Source organism: Haliotis rufescens, unplaced genomic scaffold, assembly GCF_023055435.1.
Source record: "Haliotis rufescens isolate VD_foot unplaced genomic scaffold, xgHalRufe1.0.p SCAF_68, whole genome shotgun sequence".
In the NCBI taxonomy this organism is placed as follows: Eukaryota; Metazoa; Mollusca; class Gastropoda; order Lepetellida; family Haliotidae; genus Haliotis; species Haliotis rufescens.
The window spans coordinates 940,585-959,428 of record NW_025964359.1 but is presented as its reverse complement, the minus strand read 5'-3'; the positions used below and the strand labels follow the sequence as shown (position 1 = coordinate 959,428).

At 40.6% G+C, this 18,844-nt stretch overlaps 2 protein-coding genes across 4 annotated transcripts; one reads left to right on the top strand and one right to left on the bottom strand.

The window, feature by feature from the left end:
* Positions 1 to 531: 531 nt before the first annotated feature.
* LOC124146112 (chymotrypsinogen A-like) lies at positions 532 to 10,596 on the bottom strand. Its single transcript, XM_046516202.2, has 6 exons — positions 10,027 to 10,596; positions 7,403 to 7,589; positions 5,798 to 5,894; positions 4,721 to 4,910; positions 3,309 to 3,442; positions 532 to 3,018 (listed from the first exon to the last, which is right to left on the bottom strand). Exons 1-6 carry the CDS (start codon positions 10,379 to 10,381, stop codon positions 2,851 to 2,853), a joined length of 1,131 nt encoding a protein of 376 aa, XP_046372158.2. The 5' UTR covers positions 10,382 to 10,596; the 3' UTR covers positions 532 to 2,850.
* A 2,805-nt stretch (positions 10,597 to 13,401) lies between these two features.
* Positions 13,402 to 18,229, top strand: LOC124146113 (serine-rich adhesin for platelets-like). Of its 3 annotated transcripts, none has more exons than XR_006862637.2 (3): positions 13,614 to 13,709; positions 15,122 to 15,175; positions 15,733 to 18,229. XR_006862637.2 is itself a non-coding variant. In XM_046516205.2 (3 exons), the coding sequence occupies exon 3, from the start codon at positions 15,428 to 15,430 to the stop codon at positions 16,331 to 16,333; it is 906 nt and encodes a 301-aa protein (XP_046372161.1). In that variant the 5' UTR covers positions 13,614 to 13,709; positions 15,122 to 15,175; positions 15,419 to 15,427; the 3' UTR covers positions 16,334 to 18,228. The 3 variants fall into 3 exon arrangements, 2 of the variants coding, with proteins under 2 accessions (XP_046372160.1, XP_046372161.1); XM_046516205.2 differs by having other exon boundaries at positions 15,419 to 18,228; XM_046516204.2 differs by lacking the exon at positions 13,614 to 13,709 and adding an exon at positions 13,402 to 13,576 and having other exon boundaries at positions 15,122 to 18,228.
* The last annotated feature ends 615 nt before the right edge of the window (positions 18,230 to 18,844 follow it).

The following is an 18,844-nucleotide window of genomic DNA, read 5'->3' as shown; positions in this document are numbered from 1 at the left end:
ACTCACTGTCAACAAGGATAAAACAAAGATTATACACTATCATCAGATTGGTGCTGCCGTCGCCGTGAAGCGCCCAAGATGGCGGAAAGTCAAAAGTCGTCTGCGTAAAACAAGCCACGTGATCAAGGGTTGGCCTTCATGGATGGTGATCCACTTCATGTAGTTGGACACCCCCCCCCCCCCCCCCCCCCCCCCCCACACACACACACAATTTCATTCAGATTCATTGAACCTGATCAAATCTAGGCATGACACCCCGTGCTATATCTCAAGCTGACACGCCGTGAAATAGTGATCGAATCGGCGTCAAACCCAACTCACTAAAGCACTCTCTAATATTTCAAAACTCTGTTTTTGAAGTAAGTATGTGATGGAACAGTTCAGACCGTCTCAACATCGCCTTTCTATGTGGCACAACTCGCCCCGGCAGCAACTCTCTGTCACATAGACGGTCTCAGCATCAAGGTGACAGCCACAAGTCTCAGCACCAAGGAGGAGAGACGAAAAAGGACAATTCAAGTCCAGCAGGTTGAACCATTTATTAAAACACCGAGTTTGCACAAAAGAATTACTATGGCGATGTTACTATTAATCGCAATTTTGACACGTGCGTAACCGTGCTACTATAAACGATAACATTCTCTTATTATGAAACAACAAATTTGGACAGAATCCATCTTTGTCAAAGAAAAAGGTCTCTGTGATGAGTTTGTGTTCGTTTCAAAGTAGATCAGGCTGGATATCAATGATCTACATTTAGAGATAGGTGATGCTATAGTTTTAAGGGACAGTCACTATAAAACCGATCTGAGAAAATGGACTTATTTATTATTCTGAAATCAATGCTATTACTAATTTCCGTATGGCTATACATGTTTATTGTACATACACCTTGATGAATACCGTATCGTTGTACACGTGTATAGTCAATCCCCGTTTACTGTGGTTATACAATCTCATTGCGTAATGTACAACACAATGTTAAAAGAGGAAAATAGTGTCATGGCACTGTAGCTCACCTGGGTATTTTGTCAACAGTTTCAAATGTCAACAAACTTTGTTGTCAACATCGTTATTCTAATATACTACTCAAAAGAAGCTAAAGAACACCCGATTCTTTCACATTACTATAGGTTACAAGATTATTACAAGATTGACTATAGTAATATGAAAGACTCGGGTGTTCTTTAAATACATAGTACACGTGCACCAAACTCTACTTCATTGACATGTCGGCCAAATTGAAAATCGGTTCCAAATTTCCGGAACACGCTTTTGTTTTATCATTGGTGAGAAGATGCGTCTCAATTTCAGCTTCATAGACGCAGTGGTTTCGGAGAAGAAAATATTCACAGACGACGGACAAACGGGCCATGACATAACCGGTTTGCCCTTCAGGCAGCTGAGCGAATGTCACGTGTATTTTACGGTTCAACTTTTAAGGACATATCGACCTCTGTGCAGGAATAGGCTTCTACGTACAACATCTTCCATGTCACAGCGTGAATGAAACAAATAACAAGATACAGATGTATAGATACACACATACAATTATACAAGGACAATTACAGGCGTGTATATGCTGTACACGTCAGTGTATAAAAACATGAAACCATGTTCTACGAAAGTAATTGCATGCATCGACCACAATAATCTGAATCGCGCTACGGATTCGAAATTACACGTACCTCATTCTCCAATGATGATCAATATTTTTATTCTAATTGTTTTAAATTTTATTTTAGTCAATTATGTTTGTTTGGGGGCCTCATTTTCGTTCCGATAATTATACCATATTTCATGGCATGTTCTTTGTCTGGGAAAAAATATGTGTAAAAATAAATGAGAATGTTCTCCTTTCACAGAAAAATGTTTGTGTTTTGAAAAAAATTGCTGAAAAAATATCCTGTTTTTACCAAAGTCCCGCGGTTAGTGATGGACTATTTGCATCCCAAACTGCCCCCTTGGCCGAAGAGCAATTAAGCCTTTTTTCCTTCTTTTTCATGTTTAGAAGAAATAGATTATTAATATATTAAGTTGTTCGAATGTCGACGAACAAATTATTCAATAATTGTGGGCTAATGAGACTGATCGACAACTGTGACAACGACAAGTGTCTACTAACAAAAATGTCTTTTTCTCATGCAACGTAAACTGAAAGCACATCCGAAATGGAACCGTCACATTAACATTTATGTTTGTTGGAGTATTGTTCCCAATCCGGTTGCCTTAAGACATATTTTATTAACTGAAGACGGAACTAACACAAAGTTAACCACAGAAGATAAGAGGGAAGTGTAACTTGAAAATATTTGTATTTTGCGTTTCTTTAGGACGTATATATAGAAGTGAAACTGTACCAAAGATATTTTTTTCGGGTTCAAAATTGATACAATTTTGAAAACGAGAGAGACGGAAAGTGTATGTTTTTGATTTATTCAAACATACTTAATATGCGACAAGGCTATTAAATATTTACAAAACTACGGTTCAAAATATAACTGAAATATGCTTGTGAATACTTTGATTATTAGGGCTATGCATTGTTTCGTTTTCAATCCAAACAATTCAGGTGTGGCTGGTTGTACTGTGGGTTCTACAGCTTCAGAAATGTGTGTCACATTGAGGTAGGGCTCCATTTCCCATGACAACGGGTCGTCTTTCTGTCTAGTCCTAGAACATCTCAGGCATAGCTGCGCATATTCCATGGGTCTATTATGCCTGAAATGGCAATCCCTTGTAGTGTTCGTCCCTGAAAGTCAGACAGTCAGGCGTGCTGCCGTCGCCGTGTAGCGCCCAAGATGGCGGAAAGTCAAAAGTCGTCTGCGTCTGGTAAAACAAGCCACGTGATCAAGGGTTTGCCTTCAAGGTGTCAGTGATCCACTTCATGTAGTTGGATACCCTGGTGAAGATGTTAGGGTAGCCGTACTCAGTGCAGGATTCCTCACCCCACGACGTGATCCCGACCAGGTAGTAGCGCCCGTTCTTTGAGCACATCATAGGTCCTCCAGAGTCACCCTGAAATACCACAGTGAAGGTTCATGAAGTTGGTTGGTTGGTTTGTTTGTTGCTTTACGCCGCACACAGCAATATTCCAGCTATATGACGGCGGTCTGTAAATAATCGAGTCTGGACCAGACAATCCAGTGATTAATGTCATGAGCATATCATGAAGTAAACCCGACAATAAAAAATACAACTCTACATACGGATCTGCTACCCTTATTAACATTACAACAAACCAAGAGAAATAGGTTTGCCTATTTTGCTTCATTAATTATTCTACTACAGTCTGCAAACTAACTCACTCTGCACGCTCCCTTGTCACCCATGCCAACGCAGATGTGGTTGTTGTTGACGTAGCCGCGCCACAGTTTGGCGCAGTAGGTGTTGTTCACCAAACCTATGCGAACTTCTTGCAACACGTCGCTGTACCTCGCCTCTGGAAAAATGTACACCCATTTTGATAACTTGTTGAAAACATCATGAAGATGAGAAAAAGGGTGTGACTTATGGGTTTGAATGACTTACGATATCGTTAGCCTATGTTAAAGTATGGGACTTACGATCACCTTAGCGCTAAGATCGCTTTGAGGAACGGGGCCCTGGTGTGAATGCAACCAGTTACATGAATTTATTGCTTTTATGATCCAAACTGAAAACGAATATGGTCCGCGAGCCCCAAATCAACGCATCTTGGTACAAGCTCCTTCCCAGGGCGTGACACCTTCGTTACACTCTCGGTAACATCGCTGCCACCAGTGTGGGCGCGGCCATTACAAGATTCTTGAAATTTGCCCTCTAACCCCAAATGTAGTAACGTTTATACTTTTGTTAATGTCTTTGGGAACGCCAATACAGTTATTTTAAAAAGGTTTACGACTGACCATATTTCCCAGATGAATTAAACTTTTTGTTTGTTTGATCAGATTGGTTCGAGATTGCAGACGAACAGAAAATCATTCAAATCCCCCCTTACATACTCACTATGCCAAGTCCATGATTGTTAAAATGAAATAGAAATTCAAATTGACAAACAAAGACAATAATTTAGTTAGGGTAAGAGTTTTCAATGTCACGGCAATCATCGATTGTTTGTTAGCATAACGGTCCGTCGGTTGCGAGTTCAACTTCAAGCATGGTTGTAACCACATATTTCAGTGGGGAGTTTTGACTGGTGGCAGCAATAGTATAGCGAGCTCCGCGAACGGGCTATCGCTGTGAGGAGCTTGATCTTGGTAAGGCTAAGGGGCGTAACTCTGTACAGACAAATTACAACGTCATATCACCCACGCCCAGTTATGGAGGATATGCTTGTACCATCTATTCAGTAATCATTAAAAATAATATTAAGTTTGAGGGACCCTCCACTCTACCCCACACCCGCATACCAGCATATTATTTCGTAACAGACCGAGGATCAAAATTAAGTTATATTTCTAGCATCTATGATATAGATAGACCCCAGCTAACAATTTCACGTTGTGACAACGTTGTGATAACGTTGTGTTTACGTTGTGGTAACGTTGCGGATGCTACGTCCATATAACGTTATTCTGTGGACTCCCATTTATGTTGTCACAACGTCATGGCACAACGTTGTGTTACGTCATATTCACGTCGTGACAACGTTGTGATGACGTTGTATTTTACGTTGTGGGAACGTTGTATTTTTACGTTGAGGTGACGTTGTATTTTACGTTGTGGTGTTGAAACTCACTTGACGTCATCCCCCAGCCAGTGACCCAACAACCCGACTCTCTGGAGTAGGCGCTCTCGTCTGCTAATACTTCATAGGGCTTGGGCAGACACACTTCCCGGATGAACCCACTGCGCAGGTCCACGGGGTCAGCCAGCTTGATGAGAGCGATGTCGTTTGGGTAACTCCCCATGTTCTGGTACTTTGGGTGCTGTCAACAGCGAAACGACAACTACAGTTTAGAGGGCTATAAGAGTGGGTGAGTGAGTGAGTTGGGTTTGTCGCCGTGTTTAACACTATCACAGTTATATCGCGGCGTGACAGCTAAATGTGGGAGGAAAGCCCGAAGTGATGCAGGTCTCTGACGTTTACCACTTCGGTGAAACCCACGAGCACGGGTATGGTGCTGACAAACCTAGAAACATAATCGGAGCGAACCGGGATTCGAACCCACAATCATAGGTTTCTGGCGTGCCCAAAGGGACACAACTTAGACGACTGGGCCACCCGTGCCCCGAGGGCTATAAGACACGTGCTGGTATTTGGACATATGGACAGGTAGACTCAATGATGGCTTCAAAATGTTTCTGTCTACAAACAGAAGAAGCTACTCAAAGTCACTGTACATGATCATGAGATCTTTGTAGGTGCGTCAATATGGAAGACACATTTTATGCCGCTTTTAACATGAAATATTCCAGCCACATAATGTCTCTGGCTCTTGCCCGTGTGAATACGAGTACATTGTTGAAACCAGAAGCACTGACCAAGGATCATACTCAGGATATGGATATGGAATCCAGAATTATTGGATCCTAGTACACCCAAGGGAAACAACTCTGATCATGATCGTAATGAGGGCGAATCTGGATATCGAATCCACCTTAGGGACATTCACACCGAACCGTGGAGACTAAGACAGCTTGGTGCTCCGTGCCTCTGTGAATACTGTGGTCAGCGGTATGGAAAAACCCATCGTTCGGGGAGTTTAATACTAAGCTTCTCCAGAACAATGGATGATAAGAGATATTCCAGCTAAAAAATGTTTAGTTGCACAAGACTGACTCAAGGTAGGATTGAGGGGTGTCATTAACTTACCATGTGTATGGACTGAACGCCGACCTTGACCTGGTACCGACTCGGCTTGCGCAGATTGTGGGCGCCAATGACGACCTTTATCGTCCCGCTGAAACGTCTGTGGTCACAGAATACTGAGATTATACATGGCCTTACACAGTAATCTAGTATAGTGTATTTGTAATAGGATATGTATTCCCCACACCCAACACCTCACACCCCACACCCCACACCCCACACCCCACATCTCACACCCCACATGTCATATCCCATTGAAGCGAGAGATAGACGATGATTTTCGGACTACATCATATTAAGCTTTTCGAGGTTGCATGATTAGAAAACTTTCTAAATGTCACTTTCCAGATCTGGTACAGGACGCTCTGATTAGTCGGATGAAAGGTCGTTCTGGCCCGTAATGGAATGTCTTCAGATCTTTGTTCAGCGGTAGCGAACACTGAGATCTGTTTTTGATATGAGTGCGTTAAACCTCATTCACTCACAATTAGAAGACGTTGTACGTTTTCTTGTTTCCCCACCAACGTCTAGAATGCCAATCAAACAGTAAGTGACACTCTAAGATGTCTAGACAGAATTATGCTTTAGAATAAGAAGCCTCAGAACCTCATGAATATCTCGTTTAATGATTGCACCTTCCCGAGGCAAGGGCGTTAACTGACTATAAAAGTCAAGTTTCCACCCTTAGCGAACAATTTCCAGGCACGACCGTAGCGCCGACAATTGTCTATTACGAGTTATGTCCCTTCTATTTCCTTCCTATTGACAAATCAGATTCCACCTCTCATATCACTTTCATTTGCTTCAAAAAAAATGGCGGCGCCAAGTCATGACGATCTGATCTATAATCAAGATCTATACTGTAATAAAACAGGTCTTACCCCGCGAAGTTCATCAAATCATTTGAGCACCTTGATTAAAAACTTGAAAAGATTTGCAAAATATCTGTCGACGCCCAGCTTGTGGTACACAAGCTTGCACATCCTGCAGTCGACCGAAATCTGCACGTTTGAATCCATGTTCTTTACGAACCGGATGTCTAATTCGTTACGCGAATTTGATTGGACTATGTTTTAGACTCGTTGGTCCAGCGAAAATGTAACGCCGTAATTCCGACCTAGTTCGGCAGGGCTGGAACCTGGACTTTTATAGTCAGTTAACGCCCTTGCTTCGGGAGGATGAGTGGGTGGGACTTGTTTTACGCCTGGACCAGGCGTTGTCTTGGTGCGGTGACATAGAATCAACGTGGTCACACATTGTGACCAGCCTATCCTCATTTTAATCGGGGGCGGTCGGGTAGCCTAGTTGTTAAAGCGTTCGCTCGTCACGCCGAAGACCCGGGTTCGATTCCCGACATGGGTACAATGTGTGAAGCCCATTTCTTGTGTGATATCGCTGGAATATTGCTAAAAGCGGCGTAAAACCATACTCACTCACTCACTCACTCACTCACTCACTCATTTTAATCGGCTATTAAGATAAGTGTGTGTCAGAGATTATCTACCCTAATCCCACCCGGGCTGTACAATAAGACATAACGGGAAACAGACATATATAGGGATCATGATAGAGAATTTTCAAAGCAACTGAAAAGCTGATTCCACTGACCTGATGACGCAGTGAGAGGCTGTGGCCACCCAGCGGCTGTTGATGAGGACGCCCCCACAGAAGTGAGACGAGCTACCGGAAGTCCTGCTGCGGGACTGGAGCGACACCTGCCACGACCACTCGCCGTCGCGTGCTTCACTTCCGCCCATGATGTTGGGGGAGCTCTTGATGCCACACGACTGGTACACTGAAACATTGCCATGGGGTACACTGAAACATTGCCATGGGGTACACTGAAACATTGCCAGGGAGTACACTGAAACATTGCCATGAGGTACACAACAAATCGCCATGGAGCACACTGAAACATTGTCATGGGGTACACTGAAACATTGCCATGGGGTACACTGAAACATTGTCATGGGGTACACTGAAACATTGCCATGGGGTACACTGAAACATTGCCATGATGTACACAACAAACAGCCATAGAGCACACTGAAACATTGTCATGGAGTAGACTTAAACGTTGCCATGGAGTACACTGAAACATTGCCATGAGGTACACTGAAACATTGCCATGCATCGAGTACACTGAAACGTTGCCATGGAGTACACTGAAACATTGCCACGAGGTACACATTCATACACTGGAGAACGTTCTACGAATGGCTTTATTTCATCATATCTTAAATATACTCATATAAGTTAGAACATTTTCAGGTTCACGAAGATTGCCTGAGGCGCGCTAAATTACGTTGCAGAGACGCGTGCCTTAGACGTGCCAGACGGCGTTACTTTCCAAAAAAATATCAAGTTGACACGCTGTGATACAACTGTTGGAATCGTACTAACTCATTTAATTCGTCGACCCGTGAAGATCCGGGGTAGAATAGGTCTTCAGTAATCCATGCTTGCCATATAAGGCGACTGTGCTAGTCGTAAGAGACGACTAATAGGATCGGGTGGTCAGGCTCGATGACTTGGTTGATGCATGTTATCGTATCCCAATTGCGTGGATCGATGATCATGATATCAATCACTGGATTGTCTGGTCCAGACTCCATTAGTATTTTACAGACCGCCGTCGTATAGCTGGAAAAATTGCTGAGTTCGGCGTTAAACAACAAACAAACTAAACAAACAAACATACATTCAATTCGCCTCTCTTCGATTCGCGCAATAAACTATCCCGCAGTCAGTCTCCATTTTGAAAACAACCCATCGCTTTGAACAAACCTTTAAGGGCCAAAAAATAACGTCTCGCCGACCTGTGGCAATTGGTTTCACCCATGGACAACAGTGTAGAGGCCAGACCTGGGTCTCTCTATAGACACTGTGACGAGATGCACAACAACCGACACATATCACACATCACCTCTAACTTAAATCATTCACCCCCGAATTCCCCCCAATTCGGGTGTTTAGACAAGGAGACCTGGGATGCTTTCAGTTAACATAGTGTCACGGGGCAAATAGCTGGCTTTCATAGCGTCAGTATGTCGTACCGTCACTTGGTTCGACTCGTAAAGTCATTGTCAACTTGTGAGGGAGTGAGTGAGAGGGTTTTACGCCGCTTTTAGCAATATTCCAGCAATATCAAGGCGGGGGACACCAGAAATGGGCTTCACATATTGTACCCATGTTTGGAATCGAACCCGGGGATTCGGCGTGACGAACGAATGCTTTAACCACTAGGCTACCCGACCGCCCCCGCGTGTTGTAATGAACCAATATGCTAATATCTTTATACTCCCAATATTACGGCGTTTTGGAGATAACAAAAAGACTGTTCATAGTTCAGTATTCGTTGTGTACTATGCACATTGAATCAGTTAGGTTTAACGCCGCTTTGAACAGTGACTATTCATAACAACTTATATAAAAAAAAGTAAAAATAGATGTCAACATTTTCCAAATGATTATTATTTTTTAAAAATATACCAATGTACATCCGAAACTTAAAGCCTTAGTTTCGTAAACTGGTAGTGTATATTTTTACAAGCCATGTGTAGTAATCGTGAGACGCACATCCAGACATTGCCAAGGAGCGCTATAAGGCAGACAAACAAGAAACTTGCTTGTGGGTTCGAATCCTGTATTCTAAGAGACCATGAGTGACTTTAAAAGTCAGTATTCACTTACATAATCCCCAACAAGTATAAAATGTACATGAATAAGCTTTATGTATTGACAATGATGGTTCTAATCCTAAATTTTCCGTTTATAGCCTGTGTGTCCGTAAGTTTCACCAAACTAGTAATCGTCTACTGAGTTGCCTTAGGTTTGGACCGTCTTCATGGTCGAGTGGAAAGTGTGTCTACCCGGACAACTGAAGGTCGGTGGTTCGATCCCCGGTCGCGTAATATACTAAAAGACGTTAAAAGATGGTACTTATTGTTACCCTGCCTGACGATCGACATTAAGGGGCTAAAACAAGGACTGGTCGGCTCGAAGTCAGTTTTACGTGTCTAAAGGGTATCCATTTTACACTGCGCCTGGTATCTCAGTGGGCTAGCGCTATTAAACCGGTATTAGTCCGGAATAGCGAACACAGGCACGCTATAAGTATAATAATCTTGAACGCGACGTAAACCCAAATCACCTCACCTACGTTGGGTTTTACATTTCAAAGCTAGGTTAAACCACACACTCACTCACTCACTCACTTTGGATACACTTACCTGGAACTGGGCGCTTTGTGGTTCGGACGTATTTAGGTCGTTGTGTCCGAACCGGGTAGCGGTTGGTGTAGGAGGAGGGACAGTCGTTGGTGACGTCGTTCGGGTGGACACATGTGCGCGTGATACCGGAGAAGACCCTCCCAGTAGGACAACGCATATTTCGCCACTTGACGCCATTAACACAGAAGTAATAGCGAGAACAGTCCAATGGATAATCTTTTGAGCGGTAGTTACGCTGTCTGCAGTCATAGTTACACAACTTAGTTCTCCAACATCCTTCAACACTGCTGATAAAACTAACGGCAAAAAGTGCCAGTGCAATAAGACAAAAATACAAATCAATTCTTGGAGTCATCTTTTTGGAACTGCTGTAAAAAAATCCCAGAAGTAAATGTTTCAATTTCAGCTGTAATCCTCGTGAAAGTTAGAGTCGAAAAAATGCTATCGTTGATGAGACACCTTATGTATGTTCCGTGGGACTAAATACAATCGGGTATTAATTCGGGGTTTAAATACTCCTTAGATTCCGTCAATACCCGACTACGTGCATCTTTAATTGACAGTACATCATTAACGTAGTCAGATCACGTGCAGTCATCACTACGTATCGGATACTGTGCACGTTTGTCTCGTGCACTAACCCGAACCTTTACCCCATCAAAGGTAGATTTTTGCAGACATCTTCTTTAAATCAAATTACAGGTTGCGTTTTGATAACAAGACATGAAGCGCGTTTGAAATAAGAAACATGATAAAAGCCAGTTGAAACACTTTGTTTGAATGTATTCATGAAATTAAGACGAGATGGCGTGTTTTGTTAACTTACAAGAGAAGAGTACATGCAGTTATTGACATATTACATTCGAAAGCTGATTATTCATAATGGCGTTCGTCTTGTTCTCGGCTGTGTTTCGCGTCGCCAAAACGCCTTACCAACCTCAATTAACCTGGAGTATCCAAATCAAACATCTAAACTAGCGCGAGCTATACGCGATCAAACAACGCTGTGAGAACTGGGCAAGTAAATAATTACAACACACTGATTGTCTCACTCATTGTAGATAAAAAGACCTTTAACCAGCACATCAAAACGACGGAAGCTAATTTGACAATAACCGGTCGTAGTTCGTTATGTCGTTCACCCGGGAGGTTTTAGGGCCGCCGGGATTATGGTAATCATATTATGTATATCACTGTTTGAATTATTTTAACTCTCAATTATTTTATTATTCCTTATCAGTTTTGTTGGTTTTATGTTGTATAACAGGAAATTAACACAATTCAACAGCACTTCAATTGAGCAATTGAGTTTTTACTCTTGGGTTTTTATTTTAATTGGGTTATTACATTTTTCATTGGGTAACCAATAATTTTTCACTCATTTATTCATCACTCTATTGGGGTTTTCCCAAAATAAGTGAACATTTTAAGATTTGAAAAAAAAGGAAATAATGTTTTAGATGTATATAACTATTCTAAATATATAGGCTTGACTCGGAAAGTAAATTAGCTCGTAATTGTGTTTCGGAAATGAGCTCCTTTGTACGCATGCTGAAAAAAGCTTCATTTGGAATTTACGCGTGCTGTTTTTATACATTTGAGTTTTTCATTTAATGCATGAGTTTCTGTACACAAGTAAATTGAAAGTAATTGGGTTTTGAATAAAAAAAAAATTACTTTTAATTTATATATAACAGACAGACAGACAGACAGACAGACAGACAGACAGACAGATTTATTTGTATAAGGCCATTTGACCCATTGTACAAAATACATTTACATTTTATTTATCTAAGAGTTACCTAATTGATACTTTTGTGTGTGTGTGTGTGTGTGTGTGTGTGTGTGTGTGTTGAGAACACGTACATAAGAAATTTTGTAAAATTTATCATTGCATCGTTGTTGGATAGTTGACAGAGTCTTTCTAAACAAAAATAATTATGGTTAACTGGCTTCGGGATATACTTATAACCTGAAGTTCATCCTCAATTACATGACAGTGTTTACATAAGACGGCATCCTCCTCAATATTAGCAACACCCCTACGTATAAGTTGAATACCAGGAGTATTCTGTCCACATCTAAATTTGGTTATTAGCCTTCTATATTCACAATGCTTAATATTTGATAAATATTTTTCACAAACGATATTAGATTTATGCAGTTTATAGAATGAGAGGGTCTTGCTGCCTAGAGATGCATGCCAATCTTGAAGCGAACAATCTTTAACTCTTTCGCTGAACATATGTACAAATAATTCTGCATTGCCAACGCCTTGTGCAGCCCAAACATCCCCAAAACCATAATGACTTAGCAAAAGTCTGATATGCGATGCCCAGTTAGGACGTTTTCTATCAGCAATGGATAATAACATTTTATAACACTGGTATGGGTATCTGTTTGGACTCATTTGAAAATCTTAAACCAATATTTAATGCATTTTACATAATAAATAGTATGAAGTGGATACCTACCACATTCACCATAGGCTACTGCATTTGCAGTTCTGTAGCCCGTGTGAAGTAAAAATTTACAAAATTTGCGGTGAACAATTTCAATCGTATTCCATTTTTGGTATCCCCAAATCTCAGCACCATACATTAATATCGGAACAATTTTTTTATCAAATATAAAGAATGCTTTCGTAACCGAAATGTCATAACGTCTTATTAACGATTTAACTGACCAAAGTGCTTTGCTTGATTGCTCACATAAAGTTTTACGGCCTTAGTCCAAATTAATTTGGGAGTGAAAACAAGTCCCAAATATTTATAGGCGTGAACCGTTATAATACCATTTCATATATATATATATATTTATTTTTTTGTGGGGTTGGGGTGTGTGTGTGTGTGTGTGTGTGTGGGGGGGGGGGGGGGGGGGGGATTTTACGCAAATACGCTGCTTATCTGTAGCTCTGAATCAAGTATTTTACAACTGTTTAACTGTGTTACAATGGGGAGTTCTGACAGTCACAGACCATATCCTTTGTCGCAAGCCCCATTCTGTATCACAGACTAAGGGTAGTCGCAGATCTATGATTGTCTCAAACCCAAAATATTCCAAAGAAATCTTGATATGATACTCAATTTATGAGTGAGTGCGCGTATAGCGTATTATTATAAACTTATAACTTAATCTTAAAAAATATCTGGTTTTGCAGCTGTAGCTGAAACAATACCTAATCTCCAGACAAAATTCCCCACCCACAGAATATCAAATTGTCGATCCCTCGTGACCTAATCACATTTACAAAGGGACAAGAGTTATTTCCCTTTTTGATCAGGCGCCATTTTGGTAAGCTGGTTCCCGGCTCCCTATGCGCGTCGTCAACTTGCGCCAAGCGTATATTGTGATATTAGAGAAGGGACCCAGCTTACGTCGCTAAGAGACGTTTCCCGGATTCAGTTTTTCACTGATGTAGTTCATGCTGATGACTGATGTATAAGGTTAATCCTCAGTGTTGCATTAATGCCACTAACAGCAGTATTTTGCTGCTACGAGTACACACATAGTGACATTACAAAGCACTATATTCATGTGTATGAATTTGGTAAGAGGTTGCTAAGGATCTTCTTTCGAGTCCTTCATTTTGCTTGAAGAGTCTTGTTGCTATACACTGCGATTTGTTGCCGTCATTTTACGACTGTGTTTGCCTCACCAAAGTGTTTCCTTGTCGCCTGCAGGTTATTTACTGATCTATTTACACTTTGAAACACTTTAATTGTAATATTTAACCGTTCTTTCGACTATTTGAGTCATTTTGAAATGTCTGTCTTTGTCGCGATTGTCGTCAAGTAGCCATTTTAGTTTTGTTTCCACTGCGATTTGTTTCCCAATATTTTACGACTGTGTTTGCCTCACCCGTGTGCTTCCTTGTTGCCTACGGGTTATTTACTTATTTATTTACACTTTGAATCACTTTAAATTGTATTATTTAACCGTTTTGTTTACTAATTTCATCGTAATGAAATGTGTCTTTTGTTGCGAGTGTCGCCAATTAGCAAATTTAGTTTTGTTTCATATGTCTATCTTCAAAACCATTAGAAATGTTTTAACTTGAAGATGTCTTCTTAACGTCTTCTCGAATACTGAAACTGTTGCCGAAAAAGGCTTATTCCACATAAATAGGTGGTTTGCCTGTGTGATAGAGCGCAGCCTAATGATAAATGAAGCGCTGAGAGCCGTAAGGGCCAATGTCATGTGGAGTCTGTTTTGAGAAAAGTGATGAAAACCATAACCATATGCATGTTAATGGACTTTTTTTTACTGATAAATTCCTAGACATTAATGCATTCTGACAGTAGAGATAAAAAACATTCAAAAAAGGAAAATAACTTTCGTTTTTTATTTGTGTAATGGTGGAAAGGGACAATGTCTGTATTTTGGCCCTTTTTTACGCTCAGGCATTTGCATGGGATTTAACATGTGAGATTGATTAACTACTACTGAAAGTACAAACACATACTGTTGAAGTACTTTTAAATGATTTAAACTAGTACCAACTTTGTTGAAATAGTTGAAACATAATAAATAATAAGGTGTCCAAACATTCAAAACCTCTCTCAGACAACTAGTCTCAACAACACTTTAGCCCTTTTGGAACTGATTATATAATTATATTTGGAAATTATAGAATTTTAAGTAGCTATATTTAAAAAAGACGCATCAATGAAAACGTACAATATTTTTTCTACAGGTAGACAAGAACTCATAGATGTTATTTATGCAATAATATGCAAAAAGGGCAAAAGTGCATTTTGGCCCCTTTTAGCTCTAAGCTCTTCAGACATGCCGGCAATTAACCCTCCAATATTTTAAACTATATGTGTCTCACTATATGTATTGTAATAGGTAACCGGGTACATGAACGGCTTATGCTAGATCAGCGTTAGAAATTGGCACTAGTCCTGTAGTCCTTACCAAACTGCCCAATAGTAAAGGTATCCTAAGGACTAGTAGAAATTGGCCCATTTTAAGTGTTTTGCTGTATGTCATCATTATAAGGACTAGTGGACAAAAACTGTTAGTTTCTAACCCTGCAGTAGATTTTGCAAAAATCATTATTACGAACAACATTTTACCCTCCTCTTTACAGGTTATCTTGACGAACTCTTGAGCCTGTATTGAGATTACAAGGAGTGTTTGCAAGGTAACGCATGGCAACAAATTCAACAATTATTATTATTGTGTGATACAGTGAGAACCAGAAGATTTTTTATAATGAAAGTATATTTCAAATGATTGTATTCGTCATATCCACTTTATTTTATATCCAATATATTATTTTCTGTTATTACGAATTGGGGAAAGTAAGTGTGGGGACATTGCCTCAATTACTAGTAACTGAGCTAAATTATTAAAACTTGATTACAACAATGTCTGTAATTTGCAGACATCAACCATGATGTACCCTGACGACCCCTGCCTTGGTATCCCCATCGAGAGCTGGAGTGCCTCCTCCCTCCCAGTTAGTCCCTCCTCCAGCTCCTCCAGCCTCAATGACCTTGCCCCGAGTTTGTCCAACCAGTTTCTCCCATCCTCATGTTCCAGCAGGACCTCTTGCTCGGAGGTATCATTTGATCTGGACCCCACCCCTAGCAGTTCCGAGCTGAGCCAGCTGTCTGGAAGATCTTATCATGGTAGCCCTGAGGCTAGCTTCCTCTACCCTGACTATCCTAGCTTTGTCTTTGGTTCCTCTCTTTTCAGAGTAACACCTGACTCAAGCTCCGCCAGCCTCAGCCCAAGATGCATTGAAAGCTGTTCTGATCTCAGCCTTAGCTACAGCGATGACAAGCTCAGCCAAACCACAAGCTCCACTAGTCTTGTTTCTGTCCATCCGTCAGAGAGCATCATCTGTATCAGCAGCTCGGAGAGTGTCATTTCCATCAGCAGCTCAGAGAGCGTCATCTCCATTACCAGCTCACACTCTGTCATTTCTGTTGCCAGCTCATCTTCATGTGATGAGGCATCAGCACAGGCCTTCACCAACCCATCCCAGCCTTCTCCCTCCCTGCCTGTCAATCTGCAGACCCTGTTCTACCATGACCTGCCCTACTATCAGTGGACCTCCTTCTCCAACCCAGCCAGCCCCTCCATCAGCTTCACTGACCTCCTCCTCCCTGCTACATCTGTCAGCTGTTCTGAGACCCCGCTCACTGAGATCCCATGCTGCAGCTCCTCCAACTACTCTCCTGTGACTGGATCCATGCTTGTCATCAGGGATGTGGCAGACAGAAAGAGGAAGAGAGATGATGGTGGGGATGACGACGATGATGATGGATTGCCTCTAAAGAGGCAGTGTCAGTAAGTGGGTTGACTGGTAAGTTGGTTCAACAGGTACCAGTTAAACATTCTGTTGAGCCCATATTCTATACATTGTACATACTCATTATTATCTTGTCATATCCGTTTAAGTCCATACTATTTCCTGCTCAGCATCTATCTTGCCCTATCCTGTTTTTATTCCCCTCTGTCCTGTTTCAGTATTGGTACTCGCCTACCATCAAAACACATGTATTTTCAGTTCTAACTCCAACCCCTATTTTCCCCAAAACATTATATTTTCTTATAACAATACACTTGTCAATGATCATTTTACGTTTCAGAAGGGAATACAACGTGTGTAATTAGTTAAAATTTAGTTAAAAGTTATGATTTAGAGTTTAGTATAAAGGAATAAATTATTGTAATGAATAACGACATTTTAAAAACTAAGTTTAAAATGTAAAATTAAAAAGTCAAATTGAGAAACATCAACATAAAGAATATATGAATGTCATAGATAATATAGAAATTGGAACATTTGGATGAATAACTAAACTTGTCATCACACTTGTCTAAGACGCTAGAATATGATTTGAATTGCCAGAAGGATATACAGTGTGTTTGTTGTTCAGATTTTAGTACCCAGATGAATAAGTATGAATTATTTCTTTTTAAAAGCTCATTAAATTATTCAATTATTCTAATGAATAACATGGATGATAGTTTAGACATTCAGGTCGTAGTTAAAAGTAATATTTTGATTATTACTTAATTGAGAAATATAAAAGGGATAAACGTTCTCATCAAAATTGGGGAAAAGGACCGATTAGCTGTAGTCATCAGATTTAATTCAGGTTATAGAGAGATGGTTAAAAGTGACGTTTTGATGATTAAACTGCAGCAGAGTAAAGAGTGAGAAGGTTCTTTATGGTAGTACTAATATATAGGTGGATACATGGTGATGCCACTTTTAAAGAAGAAAAGAATAAACATAAAAATAAATCATTATTTGATTCTGACTTTTCATAATATACAACAACAAAAAATAGATGTTAAGGAGTAACATTTTAATTAAACTTGGCAGATGTAGGGGTAAACAGGTCTTAATCAATAGCTAGTGGTACATACTACATAGATGGCAAAGAGTGAAGGTGAGATAAATAAGTAAACTTGGCACTGCAAGAGGTCAAATCTTTGTAGTCAATAACAAAAAAAAGATAACAGAGAGATGATTATAATACCATTTTTAAAAATAAATAAACATCCGTATTGTAAGGAGAAAACGCCACTTACAGATTAGTGATCGATGACTACAATCGTTCTTTTCATAAGTAGGAGGGGCGGTCGGGTAGCCTAGTGGTTAAAGCGTTCGCTCGTCACGCCGAAGACCCGGGTTCGATTCCCGACATGGGTACAATGTGTGAAGCCCATTTCTGGTGTCCCCTCCGTGATATTGCTGGAATATTGCTAAAAGCTGCGTAAAACCATACTCACTCACTCACTCATAAGCAGGTGTTGTAATAGGGGCGTGTTTAAATTACTGAATAACTAACATCCGTAATGTAGGGAGTAAAGACTTTCAGTTAGCGGCTGGTAAGGGGTGGCTGTAGGGGAGGAGGAGGCCACATTATATATAATACGCTATGTGTACACAACAGCCTAACAGGTTATTGCAGGTAATAGGTATAAAATAGCAAAGCTTAATATCTTAGTATTTTTCTAATTATGCCTTTATGTTTTGTATAATTTAGCAACAGACGGTTTAGTGTACCGCTATGAAGTTCACACAAAATAAAACACTTGTTTATTTTGGACTGGTTATTTCATCAGATTTATGTACAATAAATGTTTATAAACTTTGTTATGTGTTTTGTGATATGTACAGTGGTGTTTATTGCCACGACTGTTCATGGAGTGAGATTATTGACGTGTAAGTTGAAAACAGGTGGGGGCACGGGTGGCCCAGTCGCTTAAGGCGCCGAGATTCGCTGTGCAGAGTTGCGTCCCTTGGGCACACCAGAAACCTATGATTGTGGGTTCGAATCCCGGTTCGCCCCGATTATGTTTCTATGTTTGTCAGCACCATACCCGTGCTCATGGGTTTCACTGAGGTGGTAAACGTCGGAGACCTGCATCACTTCGGGCTTTCCTCCCACATTAAGCTGACACGCCGTGATATAACTGGACTACTGTTAAAAGTGGCGTTAAACCCAACTCACTCACTGAAAACAGGTTTGTGTATTATAACTGGCAAGCAAGGGACTTACCATTTGATATTTTGGGGTTGGGGACTGGGATTTTATCGAGAAAATATAATGTCCCCTAAAATAAAGCTTCAAACCGTTGCCTGCCACACGATTATCAAATGCGCGGTTCCTAATGGTTGGATTAAAGTGGCGAAATTGTTGACTACCAAGACACAAGCACATGTCTCTCGCTATCCGAAGTCGGTTGATTTATGAATCTCAATTTCTATATTCTTTCGCTGGGGAGTTACAGTACAGGTGCTAAGGACTTGCAATCACTTGGTTGATAAAGGTACTATTATCTGTAC